The 27,983-nt window shown below is 35.0% G+C and overlaps 3 protein-coding genes across 4 annotated transcripts in view; 2 read left to right on the forward strand and 1 right to left on the reverse strand.

Annotated features, from left to right (window-relative positions):
• Positions 1 to 13,203, forward strand: part of LOC106716792 (thrombospondin type-1 domain-containing protein 4) — a 94,064-nt gene extending 80,861 nt beyond the window's left edge. The window contains exons 8-17 of one of the 2 annotated variants that reach the window (XM_014510400.2): positions 6,660 to 6,843; positions 8,227 to 8,387; positions 8,529 to 9,056; positions 9,267 to 9,539; positions 9,760 to 9,901; positions 10,319 to 10,494; positions 11,692 to 11,884; positions 12,180 to 12,254; positions 12,356 to 12,478; positions 12,741 to 13,203. In XM_014510400.2, coding sequence (XP_014365886.2) covers positions 6,660 to 6,843; positions 8,227 to 8,387; positions 8,529 to 9,056; positions 9,267 to 9,539; positions 9,760 to 9,901; positions 10,319 to 10,494; positions 11,692 to 11,884; positions 12,180 to 12,254; positions 12,356 to 12,462 — 1,839 coding nt within the window. In that variant the 3' untranslated portion in view covers positions 12,463 to 12,478; positions 12,741 to 13,203. The remainder of the gene's footprint in view (positions 1 to 6,659; positions 6,844 to 8,226; positions 8,388 to 8,528; positions 9,057 to 9,266; positions 9,540 to 9,759; positions 9,902 to 10,318; positions 10,495 to 11,691; positions 11,885 to 12,179; positions 12,255 to 12,355; positions 12,479 to 12,740) is intronic. The other variant, XM_014510401.2, reaches the window with a different exon arrangement.
• Positions 13,204 to 16,036: 2,833 nt separating this feature from the next.
• Positions 16,037 to 17,696, forward strand: LOC106716504. The gene is made up of 3 exons (XM_014510023.2): positions 16,037 to 16,226; positions 16,937 to 17,129; positions 17,385 to 17,696. The coding sequence occupies exons 1-3, from the start codon at positions 16,065 to 16,067 to the stop codon at positions 17,669 to 17,671; spliced, it is 642 nt and encodes a 213-aa protein (XP_014365509.2). The 5' UTR covers positions 16,037 to 16,064; the 3' UTR covers positions 17,672 to 17,696.
• An 853-nt stretch (positions 17,697 to 18,549) lies between these two features.
• On the reverse strand, positions 18,550 to 27,938 carry LOC106716815 (ADAMTS-like protein 4). Its single transcript, XM_045681520.1, has 11 exons — positions 27,675 to 27,938; positions 23,785 to 23,968; positions 22,942 to 23,102; positions 22,310 to 22,639; positions 22,004 to 22,231; positions 21,690 to 21,926; positions 21,377 to 21,527; positions 21,030 to 21,202; positions 19,180 to 19,351; positions 18,929 to 19,012; positions 18,550 to 18,667 (listed from the first exon to the last, which is right to left on the reverse strand). The coding sequence occupies exons 1-11, from the start codon at positions 27,714 to 27,716 to the stop codon at positions 18,552 to 18,554; spliced, it is 1,878 nt and encodes a 625-aa protein (XP_045537476.1). The 5' UTR covers positions 27,717 to 27,938; the 3' UTR covers positions 18,550 to 18,551.
• Positions 27,939 to 27,983: the final 45 nt, after the last annotated feature.

Genomic DNA, 27,983 nt, shown 5'->3' on the forward strand with positions numbered 1-27,983 from the left:
TATTGGTATGGACTAAAATAAATATGTACAAATTTCTTTGTACTGTCCGGATGTAGAATGGACTTAGATCTGTTCTTTTATCCGCTTGTGATGTCTGTTATTAAACATTTCATTTCTACTGATGTTTACACTCATTCGAGTGAGATAACAACATTTAAAAACTCAACATTCTTCTGAGAAAAACCGAGAAAAATTTACGTGTGTTACCTCATTTGCTGATCGTAAAGTTTGACATTGAGATTGTTGGTTCATTTTTAGTACCAGGAAATCAACATTAGCGTTGTGTTGGTTGCGCGGTTGCGGGCATTATTCAGCGATCGTTTTACGAGCGATGTGTCCCTTGTTTTAACTATATTGCCCGCTTATGTTTAATAAACCGTGCTGGCGCCGATCAGGCGTAGGATTTGTTTGATTTTCACTAACGGATTATGCTGCCTTCGCTCCAATAATTGTATTGTCACGGATTTTTAATTTGCGCGCAACATTGTATTTTGTTTATTTATTCAAGAAATGGATATTAAACTGCCTACTAAATATAATTGCCGTGTAGTGATTTAAACAAGTGTTAAAAAATCAGAAATCCACTATTTGTATAAAAACTACTCGTTCAAATTAATTATATAAAATTGTTTTGTTATAACTATTTATCAACTTACACTAGCTTACTTACACTTAAATGCAATATAACAAAAACACTTCTATTAACAAAACATATCTTTGAATATTTTTTAATTTCTGTTTACGCATAAATTATTTATGCGTAAATTATTTATTCAATGCGTACATTACTTCTCACATTATACATATTCGCTTTGTATTTACATTGGCAATAAGTATTGTGCCGCACGATGCGACCCAGTTGGAGTGGTGTTTGTATAGTCACTTCAGCCAGACACCTTTGTCTCACCCGACTGAGACTCAATGGCTAATTTAGAATTCCACTTATCTGATTCAGTTGTTCAGTCGACCTGGATATTCGGTCATATAAATTTCCAGCCAGTGTCATTGGTTGGAATTCCATTGTTTCTGTACCAGACGTTATCAACGGCGTTCATATATTTGATTCTGACGATACAATGACTCAGCAGTCTATCGCTTTGTTACTCAGATTTCAAGAGTAGCCAGCGACTAGCAAGGAAGGTTCTAACTCAAGAATTGTGTGACTTAAATAAATAATTATATAAACTGTAATACAATAATTGAGAGAAGAAGAATAGAATTACAAAAAGCATGAACAGAAGGTGTCAGACATGTGTGTAAGAAGGGAGAGAATTTAAATATGACTGATACAGGTATATTTAAAAAAGTTGTTCACATACAAAATGGGCATGAAGACGATGTGATAACAGTATCGAATGGTTTAACTTGGTGGATATTTTTCTACATAGATCAACTTTACGTGTGTACTTTATTTAACTTGTATTACAAAACTCTTTAAATTCCTCGCGTATTAATGAAAAATGTAACCAACAACAATTTTATCGGAGTTGTTTGTTACCATATAAGTGTGCGACCTTGTGAGCTTTATCCGTTAACACTCATGACACATTCTACGTATTCGAGTGCAATAAATTGCATTCCCTAAACGTTTCGGCCTTGCCTGTGTTTGTAAACTTTGTACCGCACGAAACAATTGACAACTAGCGATGTGACATAAGCGTATCCAATACTCGTGTCCCGAATTTAGAAGCACCGATAATTAAAAAATCAATTAATTCTTGTTCTTAAGGCAGACTTGAATGTGTCAAATTTTACTCATGATATGGTTGGTGCTGAGATTTTGATGTAAACAATTTTGCCTAATTGCCACAACAGCTAATCTCGCCGGCCGTTAAAGAGTTAAGAAAAGCTTTATACAATATGTGTTTACTAAGTATGTAGTTTAAACACTGTCTGAATTTACTTATTCGAAATAACACTCGAAATACACACTTTGCTTTTCTTTTTGTTAGCTTTATATTAAGAGCTATTAAATTATACTGTCAATGTTCAAGTTCAGATCGTTATACTACATGACCGAATTCGGTCGTATCCAAAAATAATTGGCTTTTATGGGGGCGTATGATAAACTTATTTTTTTTTCTGTCTCCTCCGGTATATAACATATCGTCATCCCTGTCATTATCTTTGACAAAACAGAGATAACAATATGTTTTTAACTGTTATTTTGATCTCAGAAACCCATGGTTACCCACTTTTCACTACTACTAAATTTTCTTGTTTCAATTCTACTTTCGCCTGATTTTCATTCATCGTTCGTGATCTAAGCCGCATTCTTGTTTTAACTAATCATCACATTAGCGCTTGTCGATTCAAACTTTCTATACAAATAATATGCACAAGTAACAATTGCAGAACTACAGAAAAACAAAACATTGTTCACTTACAGATTTTTCCTTTTGCTATCCTTTCCCTTTTTCTTTTTGTCTCTTACCATTCTTTTCTTTTGTTTGTTTCAACATTGTAATAGCTGTGTGATATTTATGAATGGGTTAATTACTAACTTAAAAGACTGAAGATTTAATATACGTGCTTAGGATATCAAGTCACTTCAATCAATATATTTTGAATGAATTACGAATAACTATAATGTGATAAGATAAATGTTGCCTAACACATTGAAAACGATAATAGAAAAACTGTAATGGCATTAGCTAAAAGCCAGATTCCTTACGCCAGATTCGTATGAATCATAGCCCTCTTAAAAAATAAAACAAAGTTCCCTAGCGATTGGCGATTGAGGCAACTCCTGCGACTGCGAGATTTCGATGTCGTTATCTCAGAGCGGCTCATAAAATTGACATTACTATACGCTAATGTTCTACACGCATTAGTGTCACATTTAATATTACGAAATGATGTAAGCGTGCATTATGGCTAAATGCATTTTTGTATTGAACTCGCTCGTATCTTTTTTTTTTTTTTCATTAAAAAGCTTTTAACATCTTGATACATCTAATACGAACAAATTACCACCGCTCGAGGCTTAAAATTATAATCCTAAGCCACAAGAATGTAAACATTACTAATAAAACTCGTAAAAAAGTCACTTCACTAAATGAAATAGTTTTTGCGACATTCAGAATTAAGAGATGTATTTTTAGAACTTTATTAGTGGCACCCATTTTAGTTCCCCTTCTTGATATTTACAATAGGCACATCTTCATTAAATTAAACACTATTACCAGTATTCGATATACTGGTACTGTATAATTTATCAATTAGTCAGACTTATAATAGAAATATTAATCACTTACTTGTTACGTAGGGATACATGACACATGTCTTCTCTTCATGATTAATTTGTTTAAGACTACTGGGACAAGTTTGACTAAGTGCTGAATAATTTTGTAGTAAATGTATTGATGACATACATAAGTAGTTACGAAAGAATGACAAATTCAGTAGGCCTAGCAAGATTATTTGTGACAATACTTCGTATTGTCATCAGTTATGTCAAAATTAGTATGAGATTTTTGGTTTACTTTACGACCGATAGGGACACAACACAATTGTTTTATGGCATTTGTCACAAATATTCGTGCTAGGCCCACTTTTACTATGTACTAGATTATTATAAAATTGCAGATAAAGCGTAATATTTTTAAACAACTGCCTATCACGTGCAATAATATTTTCAGATCCCAAAGCACGTGAAATAACTTAGCCACTCAGTATAAACGTAATACTTTTCTAAATGTAGGGTTACCTTTTATGTAAATGAAAAAAAAAAAATAACAAAAATAATTTACAGAAATTATACTTATTTCACTTTAAAGATAAATAATAATTAGGTCATAGAACTAATGTTAAATGTAACAACGATATTATAACTAAACGCATTTCCGTTTAAATAATTACTACGATTCCAAGGAATAGACAGGGCATTTCAACTGGATTACATAGATTTGTTAGAAGTATAGACACGACACAGTGTGTTCCTGTTCGGCTCACCTACCACAGAGTAGCAATTTCTCAGACTATCCATTATAATCAAGGAATACGTGACCCTTATTTTACACCGTCTGCGCTACAGCAAATTACATAACCGATTCATTAATTTTACCGCATTCAATATAAATCTGAAGATATCCTACACGATTGCAGAAAGGTACTTATTTCTTTTATAACATAATAATTTTCTTTTTTCGTTTCAGAAAATTGTGTTGTAGTTTTATAATATTTGTAAATAAATAACTTAAATTTAATAATGTCCAAATTCTTGTACTTATCTAAGATTCCATTGTTTTTCAAAATGCTAGAAACGCGATATTAAATATACAATTGTGAAGAAACCTTTTATCACGGAAATTGTTTCAACAAGGAATATCATACTCTATGGTATTGTAAAAATACATGCGTATATTCAATGACACATATCTTTCATGTTTGTTAATTGACTTGTATTAGCGCATAGAAATAAAATAATTGTAAGTAATCTCATACCCGTATATAAATAAACCAGCTGTCGCCCACGACTCCGTCCGCGCGCAGTTTAAAAAAAACTAAATGGGGGGGGGTATGAAAAATAGATGTTGGCCGATTCTCAGACCTACTCAATATGCTCACAAAATTTCATGAGAATCGGTCAAGCCGTTTCGGAGGAGTATGGCAACGAAAACTGTGACACGAGAATTTTATATAAATAAATACCACATGTGATGCACAAGAACTAGGAACATCTGATGTATTTCCTAATCCTACATGATTGACCGCTTGATTGCTACGTGGTCTTTGATACTATAAGTACGAGATGAAACGAAATTCCTCAAAGAGTTAGTAGGAATTACTCTCCATTCTAATCCTATTTGATTGTAGTGTAACTTCCAGTAATTCATCCCAAAATATACCTAAAACGCCTACTGTGTAAACAGATGTACCAAATATTGTAAAGTTTGGCCTACGAATACTAGTACTAAGGGCCTTAACATAAACATTAAGACAATGTTTCAATTACATTTTAGTTTAAACATATGTAAATGTTGTTGTTGCAAGATGGTATTTGACATTACCAGTAGCTATAATTATTTAAATTTTATCATGCGTAGGCTTCCGAAATACTATCTTGACAAGTAAATAACAAAGTAGTTATAATGGAAGCAGTTTTGGTGGTATATATTTTAAGATAAAACATACTCTTTTATAACCACGTTGACGTACAAAATATCAATCACCGGCGGTCAAAGTGTTAAAACATATATGAACTAAACAGTGTCTAACTGTCTTTATTGTAGTAATGCAGTAAATGTTTAATAATATTCCGTAGTCATTTGTTATGAGTTCGTAATTTCGTGTTAACAAAAATGAAGATATGGTATTCATTTGTTTTATATCTAATCATATATAATTGCTAAAGATTTTATCAGGGCTGCGTCTCGGGTTCATTTTCACAAGATGATGAATACAATATATAAACCTAGTAGTAATTCACGGCTTTCAGTTGACAAACTCTGGAATTTCAATATTCTTAAATAGATCAATCAAATAAAGAAATCTTTGAAAAATGTTTATTAAATTTAATTAAAACATTCCGTCCGTATAGTAATTAATATCAAATTCATTACGAAAGCAGAAACGGTAAGATTTCATTAGGCGCTGTGCTGACTCTTCAGTTGGAATCCAATTAACGCAGTCATTAACATGCGAGATAACATCAGACTCTATAAATAAACAAAAGCAATTGAACTCTTAACACAAATACTTCCCGTGCGGTGCGCTATGAATCGACATTTGTATCGATATTGTAATGATCTTAAACGTTTATATGAACAGATGATGTTTAGATCATACCAACTCTACAAATTTAGTCAAATTATTACTTTAGAATCTAACTATTGTAGAAATGATGGACAGAAATACACTGCGGCGAAAGATACAATAAAGACCCATACCCAATGTATATTTTTAAAACAGCATAATAAGAACTCGAATAAAAACATATTAAAAATAAAGGTTATAAACGAAACGATGTAACTCATTCTAAATTGTGGATTTTGTTAATATAATTACGAAACTATATCCGCCCACTTTTCCACGTTGAAAGCGCGACATCCGTGAAGCATCCTGACAGCTTAATCCGTACAATACCATCCCTGACATAAATCAACTGGAGAACTCTTGTGAATTTGCATGACTAATCCAATATTGCGTGTTGTATGAATGTAAGTTTTTCGAAAGTCGTGAGAGGCGTAGCAAATTGATTTGTCGTTGGAAAAAGTCAGTTGTAGGTGGGTGATATTTTATTTGTTTAGAAAAATTAAACTACATAAATGTCTTTATGTTCGATTGCGAAATCTTTTATTACGCTTTACCTTTGTTTTATTTCTAACCTAAGGTAGATAACTTTCTACGAGTATTTACTGTCTCCGATCGGCAGTTATTTTATGGCAGTTATCTTTTACAATGTTTCTGTTACTGCAGATGCAATGATTTGTAAATTTGACATTTTGAGCTTTGCCTTCTCTATTACCATTTTAGTTTTAGTTATTGAAATGTTTTTAACCTCACAAAGATGTGTATCGTATTATTTCCAAGGTAAACGTTCCGATCAAAACAAGAATTACTTCAGCGAAGGATCTTGAGTTACTTGGCCTTAATCCTTTTGATACTAATGTAAGGTATGTTCCGACGTAATAATTTAAAATTAATCATATGTTTAGGTGGTAGGCCGTGAAAGTGTCCTTGCTTCGACGGCCAACCGCGAGCTACGGTGCGGCCGGCGGCTGGTGTCGGGGCTGTTCACGCGGCCGCGGCTGCCGCTCGGCTACTCGCACGTGGCCACTGTACCGCGCGGTGCCTGCCGCCTCAACGTCTCCGAGATACTTCCTAGTGACAATTATATCGGTACATACACCACAGAATTTATTATGTTCTGCTTGTTATTCTGAATAATATTTGCAGGTTATTCTGATTTCACATTAATGTATTTTTAGGGCCTTGAAGACTTAGTTTTTGAATTAAAAGGTTTTCTCTCAAAAGTTAGTTAAAAAGTATCGTCAAATAGTAGGTGAGCTACAGGGTGGGCCACGGATGCGTACGAATTTAAAATCGCTATAGCGTTGGAACGGGGTAAGGGAGCGGAGTGCGGGAGGTGGGGATCTGTAGCTCGGTTCTTGGAAATTTTGTCGCGATGGTGCACTTCCCGGGTGAACAGCGTGCGTTCTGTGTTAAAAATTAGTACAAAAATGCCGATTCGGGCGTTATTGTTCGACGTTTATTTCGCTCTCACTATGGATTGCATGACTTAAAACAGTGTCCGAGTGAAAGTTTGATTAGGGCGTGGGTCAGAAAGTTCGAGGCTACCGGTTCGACCCTCAATCAGAAACCTAAGGGGCCCAAAAGGACAACAAGGTCAGAGGAAAACATAAACGAAGTCGGAGCTTCCGTATTTCTTTTTCCCGCAGCTGTCAGAATTTCAAGGGTACAATAGTGCGACATGGTTTCAACAAGATGGCGCCACATGCCATACATCTAACGAGAGTTTGGCAGTCTTAAAGGAGAAGTTCGCTGGAAAACTCGTTTCGCGCCGAGGTGACATTCCATGGCCACCTAGGAGTCCGGATTTAACCCCACTAGACTTTTTCCTGTGGGGTTACATGAAAAGTAGAGTCTACAGTAATAATCCGACCTCAATTGCCCAGTTGAAGGCCATTATCCACGGAGAAATGGCCGCAATTCCGCGCGCCATGTGCGAACGAGTTTTCGGCAATTTGAAGACGAGATTCGAAAAATGTTTGCAGCGGGATGGTGCGCATCTGGATGATGTTATTTTCAAAAAATGATTTTCCCCAATGTTTACTTTAATTTAAAAATAAATTTAGTTTAGTATTACTTTTGTTTTGTTTTTTATGAATTTTTCAAATTCGCAAAACTCCGAGGCCCACCCTGTACTTTAAATGTAGAAATCGTTCCATTATTATTTTATTATTAAAGTGATTTAGTTAATATATATAGTAGGTCACGGGAGATCTTAATAGAGAGATGAAGTGCCTGCCAGAGCAAAGATCGATGTCGAATCGATTAATCGGAATTGCAGGCTCGCACCGGCCGAGCGCGCATCTCCTCAATAGAGGCGCCTACGCCGCAAATTGTGAGATAAATGGAGATAGCCGCTTTTGCAATTGGTATTTAATTATTTGCATGACGCAGATCGAAACAGTTTCGTTCGAGACGTCAATTTACTATAAGCTAGGTTGTACAATACAATATGATGTTTAATTGTTTTAGCGTTGAGGGTGACGAATGGATCATACATTGTAAACGGCGACTTCGCGGTGAGTGCGCCCGGGACATACGAGGCGGCGGGCGCGAGGTTTCTCTACTCACGTAACGCTGGTCTCGATAATGTTTTCGCCATGGGACCTGTACATCAATCCATCGATATAATGGTAATCCTTTTTTATATTTCTATCCATCATAAATCATAAGCCCACAAAGGGTCCAAATAGACCTGTATTTGATTGCTCAATATTATTACTTAAGTACATAAGGTAATCACAATATTGATATGTTAACCTTTTTTTTTTTAGGTGTTATATACACAACCAAATCCAAACATAAAGTACGAATACCTGACTGATTCACCACCCGAAGATACTTCGAACGACATCCCGATCACGAGCGTACACCACCAGAATGCGCGGCATCATCGCCACCACGCCGACTCACATACCAGGGCTCTAGACAAATCTGAACCGTCCCTTGCCAAGCAGCCAGAGTTCTCCTCGGTAGAGAGCCAATATCAAATAGACAGTAACGTCATTGGAGACAGAAAGTTTGTCTGGAAAGTGGTATCGTTTACACAATGTACGCGGACATGCGGCGGAGGGCTGCAGATTGGTAAATACAAGTGCGTGGAAGTAGGCGATAAAGACAGGGAAGTGTCGCCAGCACATTGCTCTGGCAGCTCGCCCCCCGCAAGGCGCAGACGCTGTGGAACGGCACCCTGCCCACCAAGGTGGAGGGCCGCCGCCTGGGGGCCCTGCCCTGTCTGCGGTCCCGCTCATCGTACCAGAATTGTCGGCTGTGTACAAGATCATGCAAGAGGAATTACTAAGGTAACTTTACTTTAAATCTGTCTGGTATTGAGTGGAGTTGTCTGGTACATGGTGAAATGTTACAATTTTCTATTTTCAAAGTCCCCTATCGGACTTCAAAATCAAATATCATAAACTTAATGAACCATTTGTTCTTTCTTTTACATAGAAACGTTTTTTTTTTTTATTTTAGTAATCTAATAGAATTACTGTAATATCTTGGTCTTACAGATAAGCGATCAAAAATGTCCCCTACCGATGCCACCGAGCAGTGAACCGTGTGATATACCGAACTGTGACGGCACGGCTGTCAAAACGAATACGGAGGCGCGTCTAGACGCGAGGCGTCAGGTGCGCCCCAAGGATCGCACAGAGACCTTCCGAGAGGGACCAGTCATATCCCTCGCTGCGAACGTGACGGAGAACGAAGTCACACCTACCATGGATTCGTCGTCATTTAGTTATAGCGCACCAGGAGGATGGCTTTACACTGAATGGTCCGAGGTACATACGAGGATTTCCGATACAATTGAAGTAACTGTATGTTCGTGATCAAACAACACTAATATACTTAACTAATTAGGTTATAAATATACTTAAACTTTGGAGGTTCCGAAGTTCGGAGGCCAAAAAAGGCTAAAAAGGCAAAGAGGTTACTTTAGAGGTTCTAATCCCATTATTTCGTTATATTTATCTATACCTCTGATATTAATTTTGGCTTTAGTGTGTGGGGTGGTGCGTGGGTGGCGGAGTGCAGTCCCGCGGCGTGCGCTGCGCGGACCCCACTGGCTGCTCCTCTCACAGAGCACCGCACGCGTCGCAAGCTTGCACTCCCAAGAAGCAGTGTGATGCGCAGTGGTTCACTGGTAATATACATACAGTACACAGAATTGAACTATTATGCTTCTAGAAGACTTCGCTAGGGATGTTCTAAATAATTCCAAAAACTAAAACTAGACCACAACCCAGATTCCCGTTTAAGACAATAAAGCAATTGACTTTGATAAGTGACGATCCTGCTAGCTCATCTACCTACTTAAACCTTCATAGATAAAAAAATGTGATAAACTATCATCATCATCAGCTCACTATACGTCCCCACCGAGGAGCTCGGAGCCTACCATAACTTAGGGGTGACTAGGCCATAGTTAACGACGCTGGCCAAGTGTGGGAAAAACTATGCCAAAGAGTAAGCAGAAAAAAGTAGAAGAACATAAGTAGCTGAAGCTTAAAAGCTCGCAAATAGTCGAGAATGGGAGTATAATTATTACATAACGATGCAGGCGAGTGGTCACCATGCTCCGCGGCTTGCGGCGGCCGACAAGTGCGTGGTGTGATCTGCGTAGGCGGCAACGGCAGGAGACTTCGTGACGGCTCTTGTCGCACGCCGCGCCCTGAAGCTGAACGAGCCTGCGGAGGGACATGCGCGCCCTCGTGGTACCTTAGTGATTGGGGAGAGGTAAGCATACCAAACATCGACAAGATTCCTCATCGCCATGTTTAATATTTTTCATATCTTTGAATACGGTTATATGTCAGTACTCTAAATTACGTTCTAAGTTGGACGTTCGTCGCTGCTGCTGTCTCATACTCGTATGTCGTCATAAACCCAATTTCATTTTAAAAAGTTTTCCTAATGTCAATAACAAAGTTCACTAGGCTGACTATATTTAGTATCTTATAATATAGGCAGCAAATTAGGACTTTTCCTTGACCCAGTTTAATACGCATCGATATAAATTGTCCAGTACACGAGGGCGATGGAACCATTAGAACGTTTGTTATACGTCACCGCACTGCACTTACAATACTTACGATCAAGGCAACGCACCTGTTACCAATTACGTTATTTATTTACATTTACATTCATCTTCTTATAACATATTGTTTGTGATTAAATTATACAATATAAATTGTAATGCATTAAGTAATACATCTATTACCAGAACTTCTCTAAAAATATTTACCTATGGATATTTATTTAGATATTCCTGTTAGGAATTGATCTAAAGTAACATCTTATAAGGAAACGAACGTATAAAACAATGCCAGTAATTTTATTTATTTGTTAATAAAAACAGTGTTGTAAAAATCGTAGTGTATTTATGTAGGCTGACTCGTGGGCACTCAGCTGCACCTCGACATTTTGTTTTACGAGTCTGCAGACTGATGGATGAGTACCAACTCATCCATCAGTCTTCATCCAAATCATGATGCTCTATAGACATTTATGGGATTTCAATCGAGCCCTAAATGTGGAGTTAACTTTTAACTTTCTCCGCTTTTATATTTTAACTGCGGAACATGTGTTTGCTCATGTCTTCCGATGTCAAATGTATAACAATGGCATTGAGAGGAATCATTTCCATACTGGACAACTAGTATTAGAGTTACTTATAGGAAGGTACTAGAGTTACATATTGGTACTCTGTTTATCGTTCATATTCTGTTTATCAGTTAGTTGCAACTCACTTTTGTATCTGTTCACAATATAAAATACCTTTAAATAAATTTAGTACATATACCTGATTTTAATTAAAGAGACTTCAAAACTTTTATATACTAGAGTCGCTACTGGGTCGTATTCTTCCAAGGAGTGCTAAAGGTAAGATCAGTAGGGCTTATTTTTTATTAACTGCTGCTACTTTATCGGCAGTGCTCTGGTCCCTGCGAAGCGGGCATTCAAAGCCGCACCGTGTGGTGCTTACGTGGCGGCGAAGCGGGCGCTAGTGGGGCCGCACGGGACGCGGCATGCGCCGGGTTGCGGCCGCCAGCACGCCGCTCGTGCGTGCCGCCACGATGTACCACCACACCTGAACTCAAGCCTGCGGTTATCACGCCTGTGTCGGGTAACTTTTTAACTTATAAACTTTAACTTAAATTATTATTTATTTTCTCTTTCCTTCTAAGCTCTTATATTGCCCCTCAAATTTATGTATCTGTGACTACTAAATTTACCTTCAAATTACCAAATATACAATTAATTATAGAATGTAAACCATTATTATAATAATCTCTGAATTTGCCCAAATTCTAGTCCTCAAAAGCAAACCTTGATATTCAAGTTTTATATTATAAAATAGGTAAAAGGAATTAGGTTAAGAACTGGTTAATTTTTTAGAATACAGTGACTTATTTCACTAGTTACAGATCCTCAAAGGGTGACAAGACACCAAAGTCATAACACACAGAACTTCAAGGAACGATCGCCGGTGAAAGGTTAGTTCCCTACCTCATTGTACATAGAAAGGAATAGAGTAGACATTAATCATAATAAAAATAATAATAATACATTTATGTTTTCTTTGTCTGTTACGTAGGTGCGTGTGCAGACAAACTGAGCAACTGCATGCTAGCTGTGCAGGCGCGGCTCTGTCATTATCCGTACTACGCCGACTACTGCTGCCACTCCTGCCACGGACGATAAAAACTTTACTATTATGGTAACAAATTAAATATCACTCATTAACAAAGAGAATCACTGCCTATTTTGAGATATACAAATTTAATAGTTAACCTCAAACTATTGTTTAGCTGATGCACATAAAACTTCTTAACTTTTCATTTTTAGCGTTCAAAAAAAATTATTTAGTCTGAACATACTATCAAGAGTATAATATTACGCACATAAAATGATATATTTATATTTCCTATTTACAAGTGAACATATAAGTAAGAATCTATTATTTCAATTATTGTTATCAGGTTACGCGTGCGAGTGGAAAGCGAGTAAGGAAGCGACTACACGGGGTTAGACCTATGACTCATAGTATTGTGATATAAAATGTACGCATAGTGAGTTCTATGATCGGTGAAGTACCACACTTAGATCCGAATGCACGAGAAAGCAGCATTTGCCGTTTAAGGCCCTTTACTAACTCTATGTGTCCATACCTTTATGTAAACGCACAAAGATAGGGTAACGTAAAAGGCCTTTAAAACAAACAGATGCCAATCTAAACAGCGATACACTAATATTATTTAATTACGTTGTTTACAACTTTAACACAACTGAGTAGAGTTCATAATAGCTTACTCATTTTATCATATGATAGTTTAGCGAAGAAATTACATTCAGTTTCTTTAAGTATTAGGAATAGTGTCATGATCTCCAGACTATAGTTGAGTTATAAAGTAGATCTGTCAAAGTAAACTGTTCGAATCGATTCTTATATTAAAATAAGTTTAAACAATTTAAATTAAAAGTGGATTTATATTATTATACAAGTAACGTGTATACATTTTATTGCGTTTAATTTGAATACTAGTTTAAAAAAAATCTATGAATCACTTTCAAATTTTCCTTACCTTTATAAAAACTATCTCGCCGTATGAAATACATAATTTGCTAGAAAAATATTACAACATAATTAACAATTAATTAAAAATAATCGCGATAAAATCCATAAGTTGTATTTCGCTTTTAAATTAAATAATCTATATTGTATTAAATAATAAGCTCATTTTATCACAATTAGCAGAAAAATATGAATTTCGATTAAAATTGTATTTTAAGAGATTAAAAATGTATTATACTTTTATTAGGTTTTATAGCAACGTTTCATTGTGTCTGAAGTTTGTCACCGAATAAAACACGCTTCACATGGAGTGAACAAGACAGATAGATACACGAGAGCCAAAGTACGACAGAGAAAGAAGATTTACACACTAACTTCAGATGCAATGAAGACTTAGTTTACTATAACTGCATGAATATAATTCTTAGGATTTTAGGCTATGCGATTTAGATTATAAAATCATAGTATTCCTTATTAATGTAAAATTAAAAACATATGTTTTATTATGGTGTGTATTTCTTAGAAACTATTTCAATATGTGTTCATTATTATTTATTCAAGCTGTTTTCTATAAATTTATACTATTATTTTAGAATTTTGTAAATAGTTTCATGTATAGTGCATTTATTTACTGGCTGTTGAATATTCATATAGTCAACAATAGTTAGTGTTGTTACATCACAATTTAAAAAAAAAACGATTTCGTATATAATAATAAGAATTTATTTACGGTGTTTATTAAAATATATCTGTACTAATAATGCATATAACAACATACAAAAATAAAAATACAGCTTTAAACACTGCCTTTTGTTTTATTTTAACATTCAAATGTTTGGAAGAACTTCTTACTTTAAGATCCCACGATTTTTCATTTCAAACAACATTATTAAGGAAACAATTTCTTCATTCTTGAAGTTAACGAAATCCAGAAGTCTATAGAAACTGTTATAGTGAACAACCAAGTGATAATGATGAGAGATTTAACAGCGTTATCATTTGCCATCCAGTTCTTGAAGGAATGTGCATTAAAACCAAAGCACAAGGCCGCAGTCGAACAAAATAGTGTACTAATACTTGAGACGTAGTGCGTGTATCTGACCACAGTCACCTTCTCTGATGAATTGAATGTATGCGCTTTATGTAAGAGTGCTCCATTCAGAAAACTTAATATGCAAAGTACCAGGGTGCATAATGCTGAAAATTATATAGAATGAGTAGTAGGTATAATTTTTATAAAAATGTAAATTTTGCATATTTGTATACTGTCATGTTAATAGATGGCGTTAGTTGTCAATATAAATTTGATCAGTTTTTTATTCGTTTGAAATAATTTTTCATGTCTCTCATTGTAATTAAACAAAACCAGCATATGCGGAGATTTGACTGTGCCCTATACAAGAAACCGTGACAAAAATACTGAGGTGATTTGTTATTCAATTTAAAAATTTAAAATTGAAAATGATAACACAGTAGTTACTTTGCATAAAAACGACCATAACATAGTATTAAATATGTGATCTATTTTACACATTTATCTTACCGAGTATACCATGTGCGGTGTTAAAATTTGTATGCTTTTCCTTTATCATTATAACGCTACCAGTAATGACCAATATGATGGCCAACATTTGTAATATCCAGTGAAAATGTTTGCGATGCCTTCTCTTAATCAACATGGACCAACTGTTGTACTGAGAGAGTACTAAAATTCCTTGGCACATGAAGAATTGATACTGAAAATACTAATGCACTTTAGTAACAATTAAATTATGTCGAGACATTTACAATTTGTTGTTATAATTTGTCTATAAGTTATAATCTTTAATTAACTTGAGAAAAAAAAATTACATTATTGAATTCAATAGAATTTACGTGTCCCACTACTGCATTGGTAAATAAAACCTTAAATTTTAAACACTATTGATTTGGAATTTTTGCACAATATATATAGGTTTTCGATATATGTACGTTTTTTTTACAAATTCGTTAAGTACTTACCCCTAAAACACATAGAATTATATGAAGATCAAAAACGGTTAATTTTGTCGACTTACATGAAAACAGTAGACTTACAAAAACAATAATGAAAAGGAAAATATTTGAAACAAGATTAATTATTAATCTAATAGTTTGCAAGAAAACACTTTCTGATGATTTAACTGTTTTCAAATTGATAGAATCAGCTATCCCGTCCATCGCATTGAAGTCTTTTGTAATGAAATGATGAACAACTTGGCTTGTATCGTGTTTATAAAATATTTTGTAGAGGTACTTAAATAAAGTACATTTTATTTGGAGAACACTTCATATTAAATCATTTGATAACTGTGATAATTATTTTTAAAAATAAAAGCAAAGTTCGCCTACTGTTCTATCATAACGCGATTTCATGGTCATAAAAATAGTAAGTAGTGGGAAATATGAACGCTTCAAAAATATACCTACTCCAAAAAGTAGAAGGTTATTTCTTCTGTATATTTTTTCATATACTTTTATTTGTTGCCTAACAAAAATGACAAATTGTAGTTATAACTGATACAATCTAACTTCAGTTCAAATGATAATATCACAAAACTGTAATGATAAGAACGAGATATTTTCAATAGTAGTCTTATCTTGTCTCCGATATAGCGTCGAATAGTACAGATTGATTCTTCTAAGATTTAATATTTTTAAATTAATTATGGCGGTACAAAATGAATCCCGACAGAATACAAATGAAGTTGAGATGAACGTCGATGAAAAGGCTCCGTTTTTTGTGTTCATGAATGTAGTAATTACATTGACTCACATTTTAATTGGTGCGATTGCATTTAATGCAATATTTTTTGCAAATCTCTTTCAAATTCGAAGTTCATTTCAGCAACATATATATTTGTGTGTTATTGGGGTAAGTGATTTTAGAATTTTTTTTTGGGTTTTCTATTTTTTATTTATATTTTACACTAGATGTCGCACGCAACTCCGGACGCGCGAAATTAAAAAAACTGAAGTAGTAGTCTATGTGTTTTTCCAGACTAGTTTCTACATCTATGCCAAATTTATGCAAGATCCTTTTAGCTGTTCTGGAGACACATTCTAACCAACATCCATCCATCCATTCATCGATGTAAACCTTAGCATTTATGATATTGTGTCATTCCATAAGTTCGTTTTTTCTAAGATTAAAATCTAATATATAAAATTCTCGTGTCACAGTTTTCGTTCCCGTACTCCTCCGAAACGGCTTGACCGATTCTCATGAAATTTTGTGATCATATTCAGTAGGTCTGAGAATCGGCCAACATCTATTTTTCATTTTTTTTTTTTAACTGCGCGTGGACGGAGTCGCGGGCGACAGCTAGTCTGTATATAAAAATAACGTCTCATCATCTTTGACAAAGCATAGAAAACAATATGTTTTGAGAACGAAGATGTCCTTAGACTTGTATTCATCTCGAAAATGCACAGTGAGTGAAATTTGCTTTTCACGTGGGTTCCCTCTGCCAAAAACCTATTGCCATCCTTCTCATTGTATTTGAGAAATGAGAGATAACAACATGTGGTTGTAAAAATAGTTAAACTATGTAAAGTCATAGGGTAATGAAATGCTTCTTTCAGTACATCCTCCTGATGAGCCAAGCTGTCCTTTCAATGAATCCTTATGCGAGTTGGGCGAAGGTATTAAGCTATGAGAACAAGAAGATGATCCACTGGTTGATGCAAATTTTAGGATCAGTTCTAGCAATAGCCGGCAGCATTGTTAAACTGGCCGATCGAAATACTAACTTCCGATCAGCTCATGGAATTCTTGGTTAGTTATTTTCCATGTGTTTGCATATAATATATATTAGTTTTTGTGTGAAAAATTTGTTTTTGCACATTTATGAATACCGCATGCGCACAGGCATTAGTCGATGTACTTGGTAGAGAGATTTTTTCTAAAAGAGAACCTCTATGTTTATAAAGAAACCTTATTCAAAAAACTAACTACTTAAAATCTGAGGATATAATATACAATAAGTTTTTTTATGGTGCCAATGAAGAAATTTTACTTTATTATTTACAGGTCTCGTCGCGATGCTTTTCACGATAGCCAGTCTTATCAGTGGAATAGTAAACTTATTCTCTATGAACTTTAGTAACAATATTAACATGATTAAAATAGGGCACTCAGTTTTAGGCGCGTTGGCACTTTCCACCGCTTACTTGAGTCTTTGTTTTGGATTTCATGATGTATACAGAGTAGTTTATGGAAATAACAACGCTAATCTTTCCATTAATTTTACTGTGGTCACTTTAATAGGAGTTTTGACATCTACTTGTATAAATACAGTCAGAAGAATTGTACCTTAATTAAATAAGTTAATCTTCAGTGTGATCAGACCCTTACATGTCTTACCGTTGTCTTCTGAGATCAAAATTAACTCTGTTTAGGTTAGGTTAGGTAGATAGGTAGACCTTAAATGAGTCATTGGCACTGTCTCTTAGAACTGTGTTATAAATATTTTAGTTTCTAAGGTCCTTTACGATTAGTATCAATACTATTTATTCCCTGTGATTTTTAGACCATTATTTCCCATAGTCACTAGAACTGCTTACAATACGTGTTAACCTCTTTTAATAGTGTTAGTGTTTTAAGTATTATTGTTTTGGCAAACTTTTCTACTGCACGAAGTATGATTGTTTTGCAAACATTATTTTATAAGCTTTGTATCCACTTGTTACATCACAAGTGTATTTAAGCGTTTATTTTTAAGAAGTTATTTAAAAATAAAAAGTTATATTAATTGTCATAATTTTATTTTGTTTATGGCTGCCTATATACATTAGTTAATCAGTACAATGTAATGTTACAATCTTAATATATTAAAAGGATTTTAAATTTTTAATGCTTATCTTAAATAAGAAATCTTATAAAAATACTATATCTCTCAAATCTAATTTACAATTCTGAGAAATAATTAAATATCACACCAATTTTTATAATAAGAGTTACAAAAGATACTGAAATAAATTTATTGTCAATAATGTTTCAGATAGTGCAACTCAATTTGGCGTTGACAAGACATTAGACCTTTTTTCACCGAGCAATTAGGCACGCGACTACTATTTGTGTTAACAATGAACCATTCTCACGACTGAGTCACAGAAATAACTAACTTAAACGCTTAGTGGAAAATCGGTCTTCATACTTAAGTACCACGCACCTAGTTGAGATAATTGTGATGACTCTTCAATGTATATCAATAATGTTAATACAGGAGTTGCAACAGTTCCTGATATAGTACATGTAGTGACAGAGGCGCGCCTGCACGGCCAGCGCGCAGTTACTCAACCTGTCTATGCAATCTGTGAAGGAAAAATAATATTAGATAAACATAATTAACAATACTTCGGTTTTTTGAGTTATCAGATCGGGTAAGAATCAATACTGTTACAAGCTAAGGTCAAATAGTGTTTTAACTTTTAAATAGGGGGGAAAACGTTGTTGCATATTTCGTGACAATATAGGATGATCATTTCAATATTTGGTCGATGTGGTGAACAAAATTCATTGACGAGAGATATTGATGAGTTTTGATCATTTTGTTATTAATAAATGTAAACAACCTTTATCATCGTTCCCATCTATAGTGCTTGTTTGAGTTGTGGAGGAAGTCGTAGTTGTAGTATATTTATCTACTCTGTGAGAAGCTGCAACAAAAGAGAATAGTCATCTTTGTGGCAATTTGAACTTAAGTGACGGATTCAGAAACCATAATTGGTCACTAAAAGCGTCGCTCAGTGTTAAATTAATATGATAATTACACTAAGAGATTGCTGAAGTATCCATTAAGTACAGTATTTTTAGTAATACATACGGCTAGTAAGTACAGCTGCCGCTGTGTTGTCAGTGGGGCATATGGGATCGCAAGGGCGGTGCGCGGGAGGACGCGGCGCGGTGCACTCGCCCTCGTTGGCGCCGTTCCTTCCACGCGCGCATACCACCGACCTGTGCTGGACTCCCGTCTTCAACGAACAGTTTCCTACGCACTATTAAAGGAGATAGAATCACAAATTGTTGCAAACCATCAAACAGAAAAATGTCACCACGTTTTAGGAAACGAGAAATACCATCTTCTCCAACTCATAAAGATGGCCAAGATCGCGGGAAACTAATGCGTCGGATGTTCAAAGCAATCTTGGCTAAGAAACATCAAGAGGCAGATCAACAACAAGACCTATTCTGCTTTTTTATATCAGAGAAAGAGGCAAACGAGCGGCGGGAAAACCGAAGTGACCAACGATGCACATGGACATCCGCATCATTAGAGGAACTGCAGAGGCGTTGCCGGTCTGTGAATAGAGAGTTCGTTTGCTTCTTGAAGGACAAGATGTTGGTGCAAGATAGGAAGTGGAGCTAGGCTGGCGGCCAACGCGGAATATTAGAGAGGCACAAGAAGAAGACAAATAAGGATAATTCAAGGTATTACAAGTTTCAAACTTTATGGCGGCACGTGGTTAGTTTAGTGTGATAGTATTAGTAATAGAGCAGTAGTAACAGTAGTCTGCGCTGGAGCCCAATGTAGGTAGTGAAAACCTTCAGAGATGTATGCCCTGCACAAGTACGTATTCTATTTCACTCCCATAAAGTTTTAATAGTGGTGGATAATACATATTTTTTTCATTACATAAACTGACTAGAAGTTTACACTTAAAGTAATTTGTCCATCAACTAAATTTTTATAACATACGCCCTTGACTACTTTACAAACAAGTTTATAGCTAATGATTAAATATTAATGAGCATAGTGCCTAATTACTGAATGTTTATTTACTGCTTTTTAGCACAAATAACATAGTTGCGAGATTAGTTTGTAAATTAAAATTTAAAAAAGTGAAATAAAAAAATGAACAACGCTGAATTTTACCAAAACTTCTTATGTACTTTTTAGTAAAATGAATTTCCACTCGATGTAATTAATAAGATTTTGAAATTTAGGCATAATTAAATTGTTTAAACTTTCGTGAGACATCATAATTAATTAATTAAGAAACGGCTTAACTCACGTTTGATCGTCCGGTGACGGCACCGACTAGTGCGAGACGCGACGCGACCGCGAAGTCTTCGGATTAAACACTCGCCCTGAAGATGGACCCCCGATGGGTTCGAAACTAGTCGGTGCCGTCACCGGACGATCAAACGTGAGTTAAGCCTTTTCTTAATTAATTAATTTAGGCATAATGTTGATATAAAAATATCAAGTAATTTTGAAATCCAAAAAATATTCGCATAAATGAAGGAAACATTAAATAATAGTTTATAATGATACATGATGGGTATATCTGCATAATGGTTAGTAGTGACCAGTTTAGAGATCTTGCACCTCCCGTTACCTTATCTACTAATGGAGGCTGCATAATGTATCTATTACTTAGTAGGCACAAACTTGTTACCGGCGCCCGCGAGTTCATTGTCTCGTACTAGGTTTCATTATACGATATAATAAATTCATTGAAACTTTACAATCAATTAAGGATTTCAAAGTATTATTAGAAATACAGGGACATTTAACCTCAAGTTCTGCAGCATAAATTAAAATTAACAAACACTGATATCACAAATAGGATTTAGAAACTAATAAATGAATTATAATAAAATTTCCAGTACTAAATGTGTGCAAATAAACTAATAAAAAATGGAGTAAGTATAAGAGACATGTATGCTGACCTTACTCCATTCACTGTAGTACCATACAGGCGCGCATTCACCGCAGTCGCGTTCGTTTGCCGGCTTTGGGTCTTTGCAAGCGGAGTCTCTCAGATGCCTGCCAGTTTCACCGATGCAAAGCACGCCGCGGATCTGTTTGCCACCACATGGAGCCGAGCAAGACGACCATTCTCCTAAAAACAATATTACAGTATTAAAAAGAATTTGGGGGATCGGGAATAAAGCAGAAATATACAACACTGTGTTATTTATCTAAACATAAAACGAGTTGGTGTAGTTACGAGTGTACCATTAGTAGTAGAAAGCTAGAACCAACCAACACTGAAAAACAGTGTTGATTACTATACCTGTAAACCAATGTCCCTCATGAGGGACACACGTTACTTTCGCAGTACAATTTCTTCTTACGTCTGGTGATATTTGCGGTGAACAACCAGACGGGTCGCTGCACCGCACACTGCGGGTCTGTAAGCCGCCACCGACGCACCATCCAACGCACTAAAACAGTTCTTATTTTTATAACCGTATCTTAATACTTAAGTAGCAAACCATAAATAATGCATACGATTGGAATTCAGATCGGCTGGTAGATGCATGGAACAGTAGTATTACATACTGTAAGAAAATCCCTATAATGTGAGTAAGTTTAAGAAAGAGTACCTGTGACCAGTCAGAGGAAAGCCATCCAGCAGAAGCACTTAATCTATACTCGGGTCCGAGATCGGTTTCGGAGTTGTTCACTGAAATTGTATAGACGGGACCTTCTCGAAACGTGTCCGTATCTTCGTTCAGTCGTATGACATGTTTAGATTCCAGAGTACTATATTTTGGACAATCCGGCACATTGCATTTTTCACTCGTAACTGGCTTTTCCAGAGAACATTTATCATCATTGACCTAAGAAAAAATAGGAGAAAAAATGTTAGTATATTTCACCTGTTTGCACTAAAATGCTCATCAGCACCAAGGTTAACCTTTGTAATTCCTCTCGAATGATCTTGCACGCATCCAACGATTCTGGTTCGATTAGCCGGCCCACATGTTGGACACGGAGACCAGGCGGCGGCCCTCCACCTCGGCGGGCAAGAAATCATGCCACAACGACGTCTCTTTCCTGATGGGGCAGATCCCGAGCAATGGACCGGTGATATCTCCCTATCCACTCCGTCTGTGGTTTCTTCTACACAGCGATATTTGCCCACCTGCCACCAAACATTTGGACAGTGTCCTAGAGTACAAACTCTTCAAGTTAAGTTATATTGTAGTTCGTCAAGACTCACCTGGATTCCACCGCCACAAGTTCTAGTACAGTGGGTATAAGATAGAATCTTCCACACGAATCTCCTTGTTCCAACTATATTTTCATCTATACCTTTTTTCGCTATTGTATTTTCTTTCGACAAGCCAACAACATCTGGATGCATGTTATCAACAATAAATTTCGGGTAACTATCATAACCGTGATGTCTTCTAGTATGTTTTGCAGTTACCGTGCCTTGAGTATCGATAGAACTTAATTTGGTTGTTGGTTCTTCTGTATTTATATCTCCTGGTAGAGAATCCGTTAGATATTCGTATTTAATATTAGGATTTGGCACCGTGTATAAAACCTGAAAATGTTTAATCTATGAAAATGTTTGATCTAAATAGAACGATACACAAAGTTATTAATTTCGATCGACAAAATATTAAAGTAAATTAACGATTTTTTTTTAGGAATAAAGTAATTATAAAGTACTAAATTCTAGAAACCGATTAACGTAAATAGGTAAATAAATAACATATTTTTTTTATATTAAATGGACATACATATAAGCAAGAAAAAGTGAAGTAACCATGTAAATGTTTATATAATTTGCAAGAAAATTTAATTAATCTTGTAAATAGAAGTCAAGGAATCATTATGACCTACCATGATATCAATAGGATGGTGGATAGGTCCAAGCGTGAAGATAGAGTCGAGACCCCGTACTCTTGAATATATAAACCGAGCGCCGACTGCGTCGTATGTGCCGGGCGTGCTAATGGCGAACTCTCCGTTTATTACATACGATCCATTTGTCATTTTCAAAGCTAAAACAACAGTAAACAAATAAGTATATTCTCACTTATTTATATAACTCTATGAAGTTCTCATTGCAATTACGTACGTATTCTGTAAGACTAGGCATGGGAAATATTAATTTTTAACATAAAGAACGAATAAAAGCAGGATACGACTTACAGTTGTTAAGATGTAAACCAATTCACCACAATTGTATAAAATGTATACCATTGAGTGGCAATAGAACAACGTGGGCGCTGCCATAGTAGACATCGCGGAATGATTTACGATGTCATTCTATCTACGATTGATTGATAAGTACGACGAGCCTCATGTTTGCGGACCATTTGCCTTCATCAAAGGATCATTCAATATCGTCAATTAATGAATGAGCGCTGAGTAAAATGGCTAGCTTATGTCAGCAAGTATTCATCGATTCACTTGCAGAGATAATCTTTTAAAACCGGTTCACTACTATGAATAGCCGCGATAGTCTAGTTTGCTGCGTTTAACTTACATCCGTGCTGATATAAATCTATTAAGTACATAATATAGTGAGATCCATCTAAAGTCGTATTTAAAACGTAAACGATGACGAAGATTAATAATTACATTTGTAAAATCAGTATTTTTTAAAGAATGGAAACGTGTTTTCGACAACAATAGCTGTGATATGGACACACAACATAATAAATTGTGTGGTCTAGGTACCAATATAGTTGTCACTGGGCAGAATCTCGGAGAAGTTGAGGCGACAGGCGCCGCGCGGCACGGTGGCAACGTGCGAGTAGCCTAGCGGCAGTCGCGGCCGCGTGAACAACCCCGTCACAAGCCTCCGGCCGCACCGCAGCTCGCGGTTGGCCGCCAGCGCCAGTACCGACTCCCGGCCCACCGCCTGTATACAAAAACATACAATTTGTCATACTTTTCATTCAGAGAAGAGGTCCTGGCACGACAGTAACGTCAATACGTAAGCGTTAATTGACTTTACAAGATGGATTGGAAATCTGGTCAAAGTTGCGAAAGTTATTGAATAAGGATCTGGTTCCTTGTGATCCTTTCTTCTTCTTCTTCTTCGTATACTTCATTACTGAAGGTCGTGCTCGTCTTGATATGCCTTTACAGATGCGTCGACCAGCTGCCTCCACGCCGTTCTGTCTTCGGCCTGATCCTTTCAACTGCATGTTATTTATTACATTTAAAAACTTGTGTTTGACAAAATAAAAAAATGATTTCTTGCTCAAAATCTGTTGGCCAACTGAATCTTTCCCTTACTTAGTCACCAATATTATTTATAACAGCACACATTTATCTGAAATTCAATGTGTATAACTTGACTAAAACCTCATTCGATTTACAAATAAATCGTAAATATAGCTTAAAGAGCTAAACAAATTTGAAAATATGTGTGCCGCTTTCGAAACAGGCTCGACCGAAGTCAAATGGGGATATTTATCAAACGGGAACATAAATAAGATACATAGAAGCGAAGTCACAGAACCAATTAGATAGTAGAGACGTCTTTATGGTGTGGCCGGCGACGCTATTGATGCCAACCGGCGACAACCGAACACAATGCTTCGTATTAATAGCACCGGACATCTATTGTTTGGTGAACGCTTCTCAAAACTTATAACTGTTATCATTTGTACTAAGCTAGAAATGTTATTTTATTGATTATGAATCAAAACATCATTTTTAAAAAGTTTATTGGCTCCCGTCTATTACAAAGTGCAATGCGGCTTAAACACTAAAAACTAAAAAAAAAACTCAAGACATTTTCTCAAATGTTAAGAGTTACACTAGCGATCTTTTAAGAGATTATTAATATTTTTGCTTATTCATGGAGGGATTACGCTCTTGGCGCCATAGCAATTATCTCAGTATGAAATTTATACAGAATCATACACTTGTCAAATTTAATTGAACCATTTTTAGTTTCTTCGCATTTCCAATTAAAATTTATACATCATTATTGTTTCCTTCGTCTCTGCAAATCCCCTTATTTACATTTTATCATGTTAAAAGTTAAAAGCATCGTTTACATATTTTTCTGTTACTTCTACTCCCCCGCATTTTTATTATATCAATAAACATTTTCATATCTCTTTACATGTATTTAGTCGCAGCATGTAAATGTCTCCGCAGCTTACTGTCGCAGACATTTGTTACTGCTAATAAAATTTACGAATTTATTGAACACATATTGACAGAAAATTTTATACAACTACTTTTACGAGTATTATAACTTCATTGGAATATTTTTAGATTAATTCTGCCATTTGCAATTAAGTTAAAAAAATGACTTACAATTCTCGGATCTGTTTTGAATGACCCAAAACAAGACAAAAAGGCAGACAAAATTGTGTATATTTGATACAGACGTAAAATTCCTTACAACTCAAATGTCAGAACAGAATACACGATAAAAAGTAATCAAATTGTAATTTGAAACAAATGTTCAATATAGCATATGCTAGATGGCGCCTTACTTGCAAATGTGTTGTGTAATTTACTAACATTAATGTCATGCTAATGGCTATAATACATTAAAGGCCCAATTTAATGGCAATTTTATTATCTTGTCTTTGTCTTCACGAACTTTGCGGGCAACTTTGTCATTCTTAATATCATTCTTAAGGACCACCGTAAAAGCTTCGGCATCTTTTATTCATATTTAATGACATTATCCAAATATAAATGACATATGAACATTATCTAATTGTATTTATATCGTCGGCGGCGTCTAGCTTGTCTTTTGCGGTATTAAATCTGTTGCTATTAATTTAGTAAGCAATCTTAATGGGATTGAAATGTTACTCATGTTTATTGTTTATTAAGTATGTGGGCGTGTTTCTTATAATGTTACGATAAAATCAACGCATTTTTCGATATGCTTTCTTTTCTAAGAGGTATGCGATCACATTTTACGGAGGTTCCACCATTCAAACTAATAACTACTTATCGTTTTCATTCATAACAATGTGAATTTGCGAATCAATTCTTTTTATTCGTCTGATCTTAATAATCTCTACTTAATTCTTGAAGCTAACTGATATAGGAAACGCTTTCATTTAGATAATTACGTTACACTTTTATCTTAACAATCGCTACTAATAACGAAGTACCATCGATAAATATAATCCGATTAAAATAATCTATATAAGGATTAATCAGGAAATTGTTAGCGTAGATATACACAAATAAATCAAACCGAGTGGTAATTGAATACGTCTACTAATAGACTATTAATTAGGATTAAGTGTAAGTTAACGAATTACCTGTCGCCGGCTGCTCGGAATTGGGTTTGGGCTATCGTTTAGAAGGCGGTACGCATTGATCATTATCTGAATAACGCCTTATTTAAATACGTTTTGAAAACTTAAATTAGTATTACTAATGAATAATAAGTAAAATAGAAGAGAAATATTTAAGAAATAATTTCTCTTTAGTAATTGGCAGTTACATTGATTGACTTTTTGAGAAACCGGCGTTAGAACTATAAAACTAACTAACTACTAACTAATAAACTATTAAACTAACAAAAAAACGTAAAAATAACTATAGTACCTAAACCTAAATACTTTTGTGTATAAATTTTGTCCCTACCTGCATTGTGTAAAAAAAAAACACTGTACTGTGTACCTTAAGTAATTGAATTGCAATTCTTATTAGGGAAATAGAAATTACTTAAATTTCAGAACCCGGCACTCATCACTTAATAAAACTCAATTATTGGAATTGATAATGGATATGATCAGTGAGAAAATCTTTTTTAGACATCCTTACATAATTTTAAAGTCATACTGTTTGAAATAGTAGTAGATTTTTAATAAACAAATGAATTATTAGTGTTTTTATTAAACCTAACTAACCGTGGGTTTCTGAGACCAAAATCTCTGTTATTATTGTCTCTGTTTTGTCCAAGATTATGTTTATACAGATATTTTTGTCTTAGAAACCCACGGTGAAGCACACTAAAATGTCAAAGGTAAATTAACAACAACAGTTCGTTAATTTTATGCAGCGTTAATGGTTCTTGAGTAAATTGATCAAAAACCTTAATTGGTACTAATGTATTTCCATTAATCAATTAGTTTAGTGAATTTATTTTATAACTAAAACTAAGGCGTTTAATTAATATCTTTTCTTTATATGTTTTTGTTTTCATTATAACTTACTTATAAAACACCTACAGAAGACGTTAATACCTATTGAGTATACTTAGATGGTGAAGAAATCTTAAATTGTAAATAAATATTCGTAAATAAACAAACAAGATAGTATTATTTGCTTAGGTTATACTAGCTGTCACCCGCGACTCCGTCCGCATAGATTTAAAAAAAATAAAAATAAACAGCCTTTGTATTCTTTCAGAGTATGTTGTATATCTGTGCCAAATTTTATCAAGATCCGTTGAACCGGTCCCGAGATACCTTCAAATAAACATCCATCCATAAACGTTCGCATTTATAATATTAGTAAGAAGTACGATTCACAAGTCGATAAAAATGTTTTTAACTTTATCAACTCTATTTGCACTTATCAACTTATAAATATTATCGATATAAATAAAGAAAACAAACAAATGGACCACTTACCCAAATGAAACATATAGCAACAATGGTGAAACAGGACACCATGTCGTTGACGAATCCAAGGTTAATTATGATAAAAGTTTATATTTTATTATAACAACGTAGTTACACACAAATTTTCACTTGAACAAACACTTGCATTTCGTAAACACGGTTCATTTTAGTCTGTACAAGATGTATTAGTTTTTTTATTTACAATATTTTTTTATTAAATTCGATCCCTTTAAGATGGCTGTAAACCTTGATGTTTATGTATGCTTTTAGCCCTATCGAAGTAACATACAACTGAAGACGAAAATACATATACGAGAG

Source organism: Papilio machaon, chromosome 16, assembly GCF_912999745.1.
Source record: "Papilio machaon chromosome 16, ilPapMach1.1, whole genome shotgun sequence".
Lineage (NCBI taxonomy): Eukaryota > Metazoa > Arthropoda > Insecta > Lepidoptera > Papilionidae > Papilio > Papilio machaon.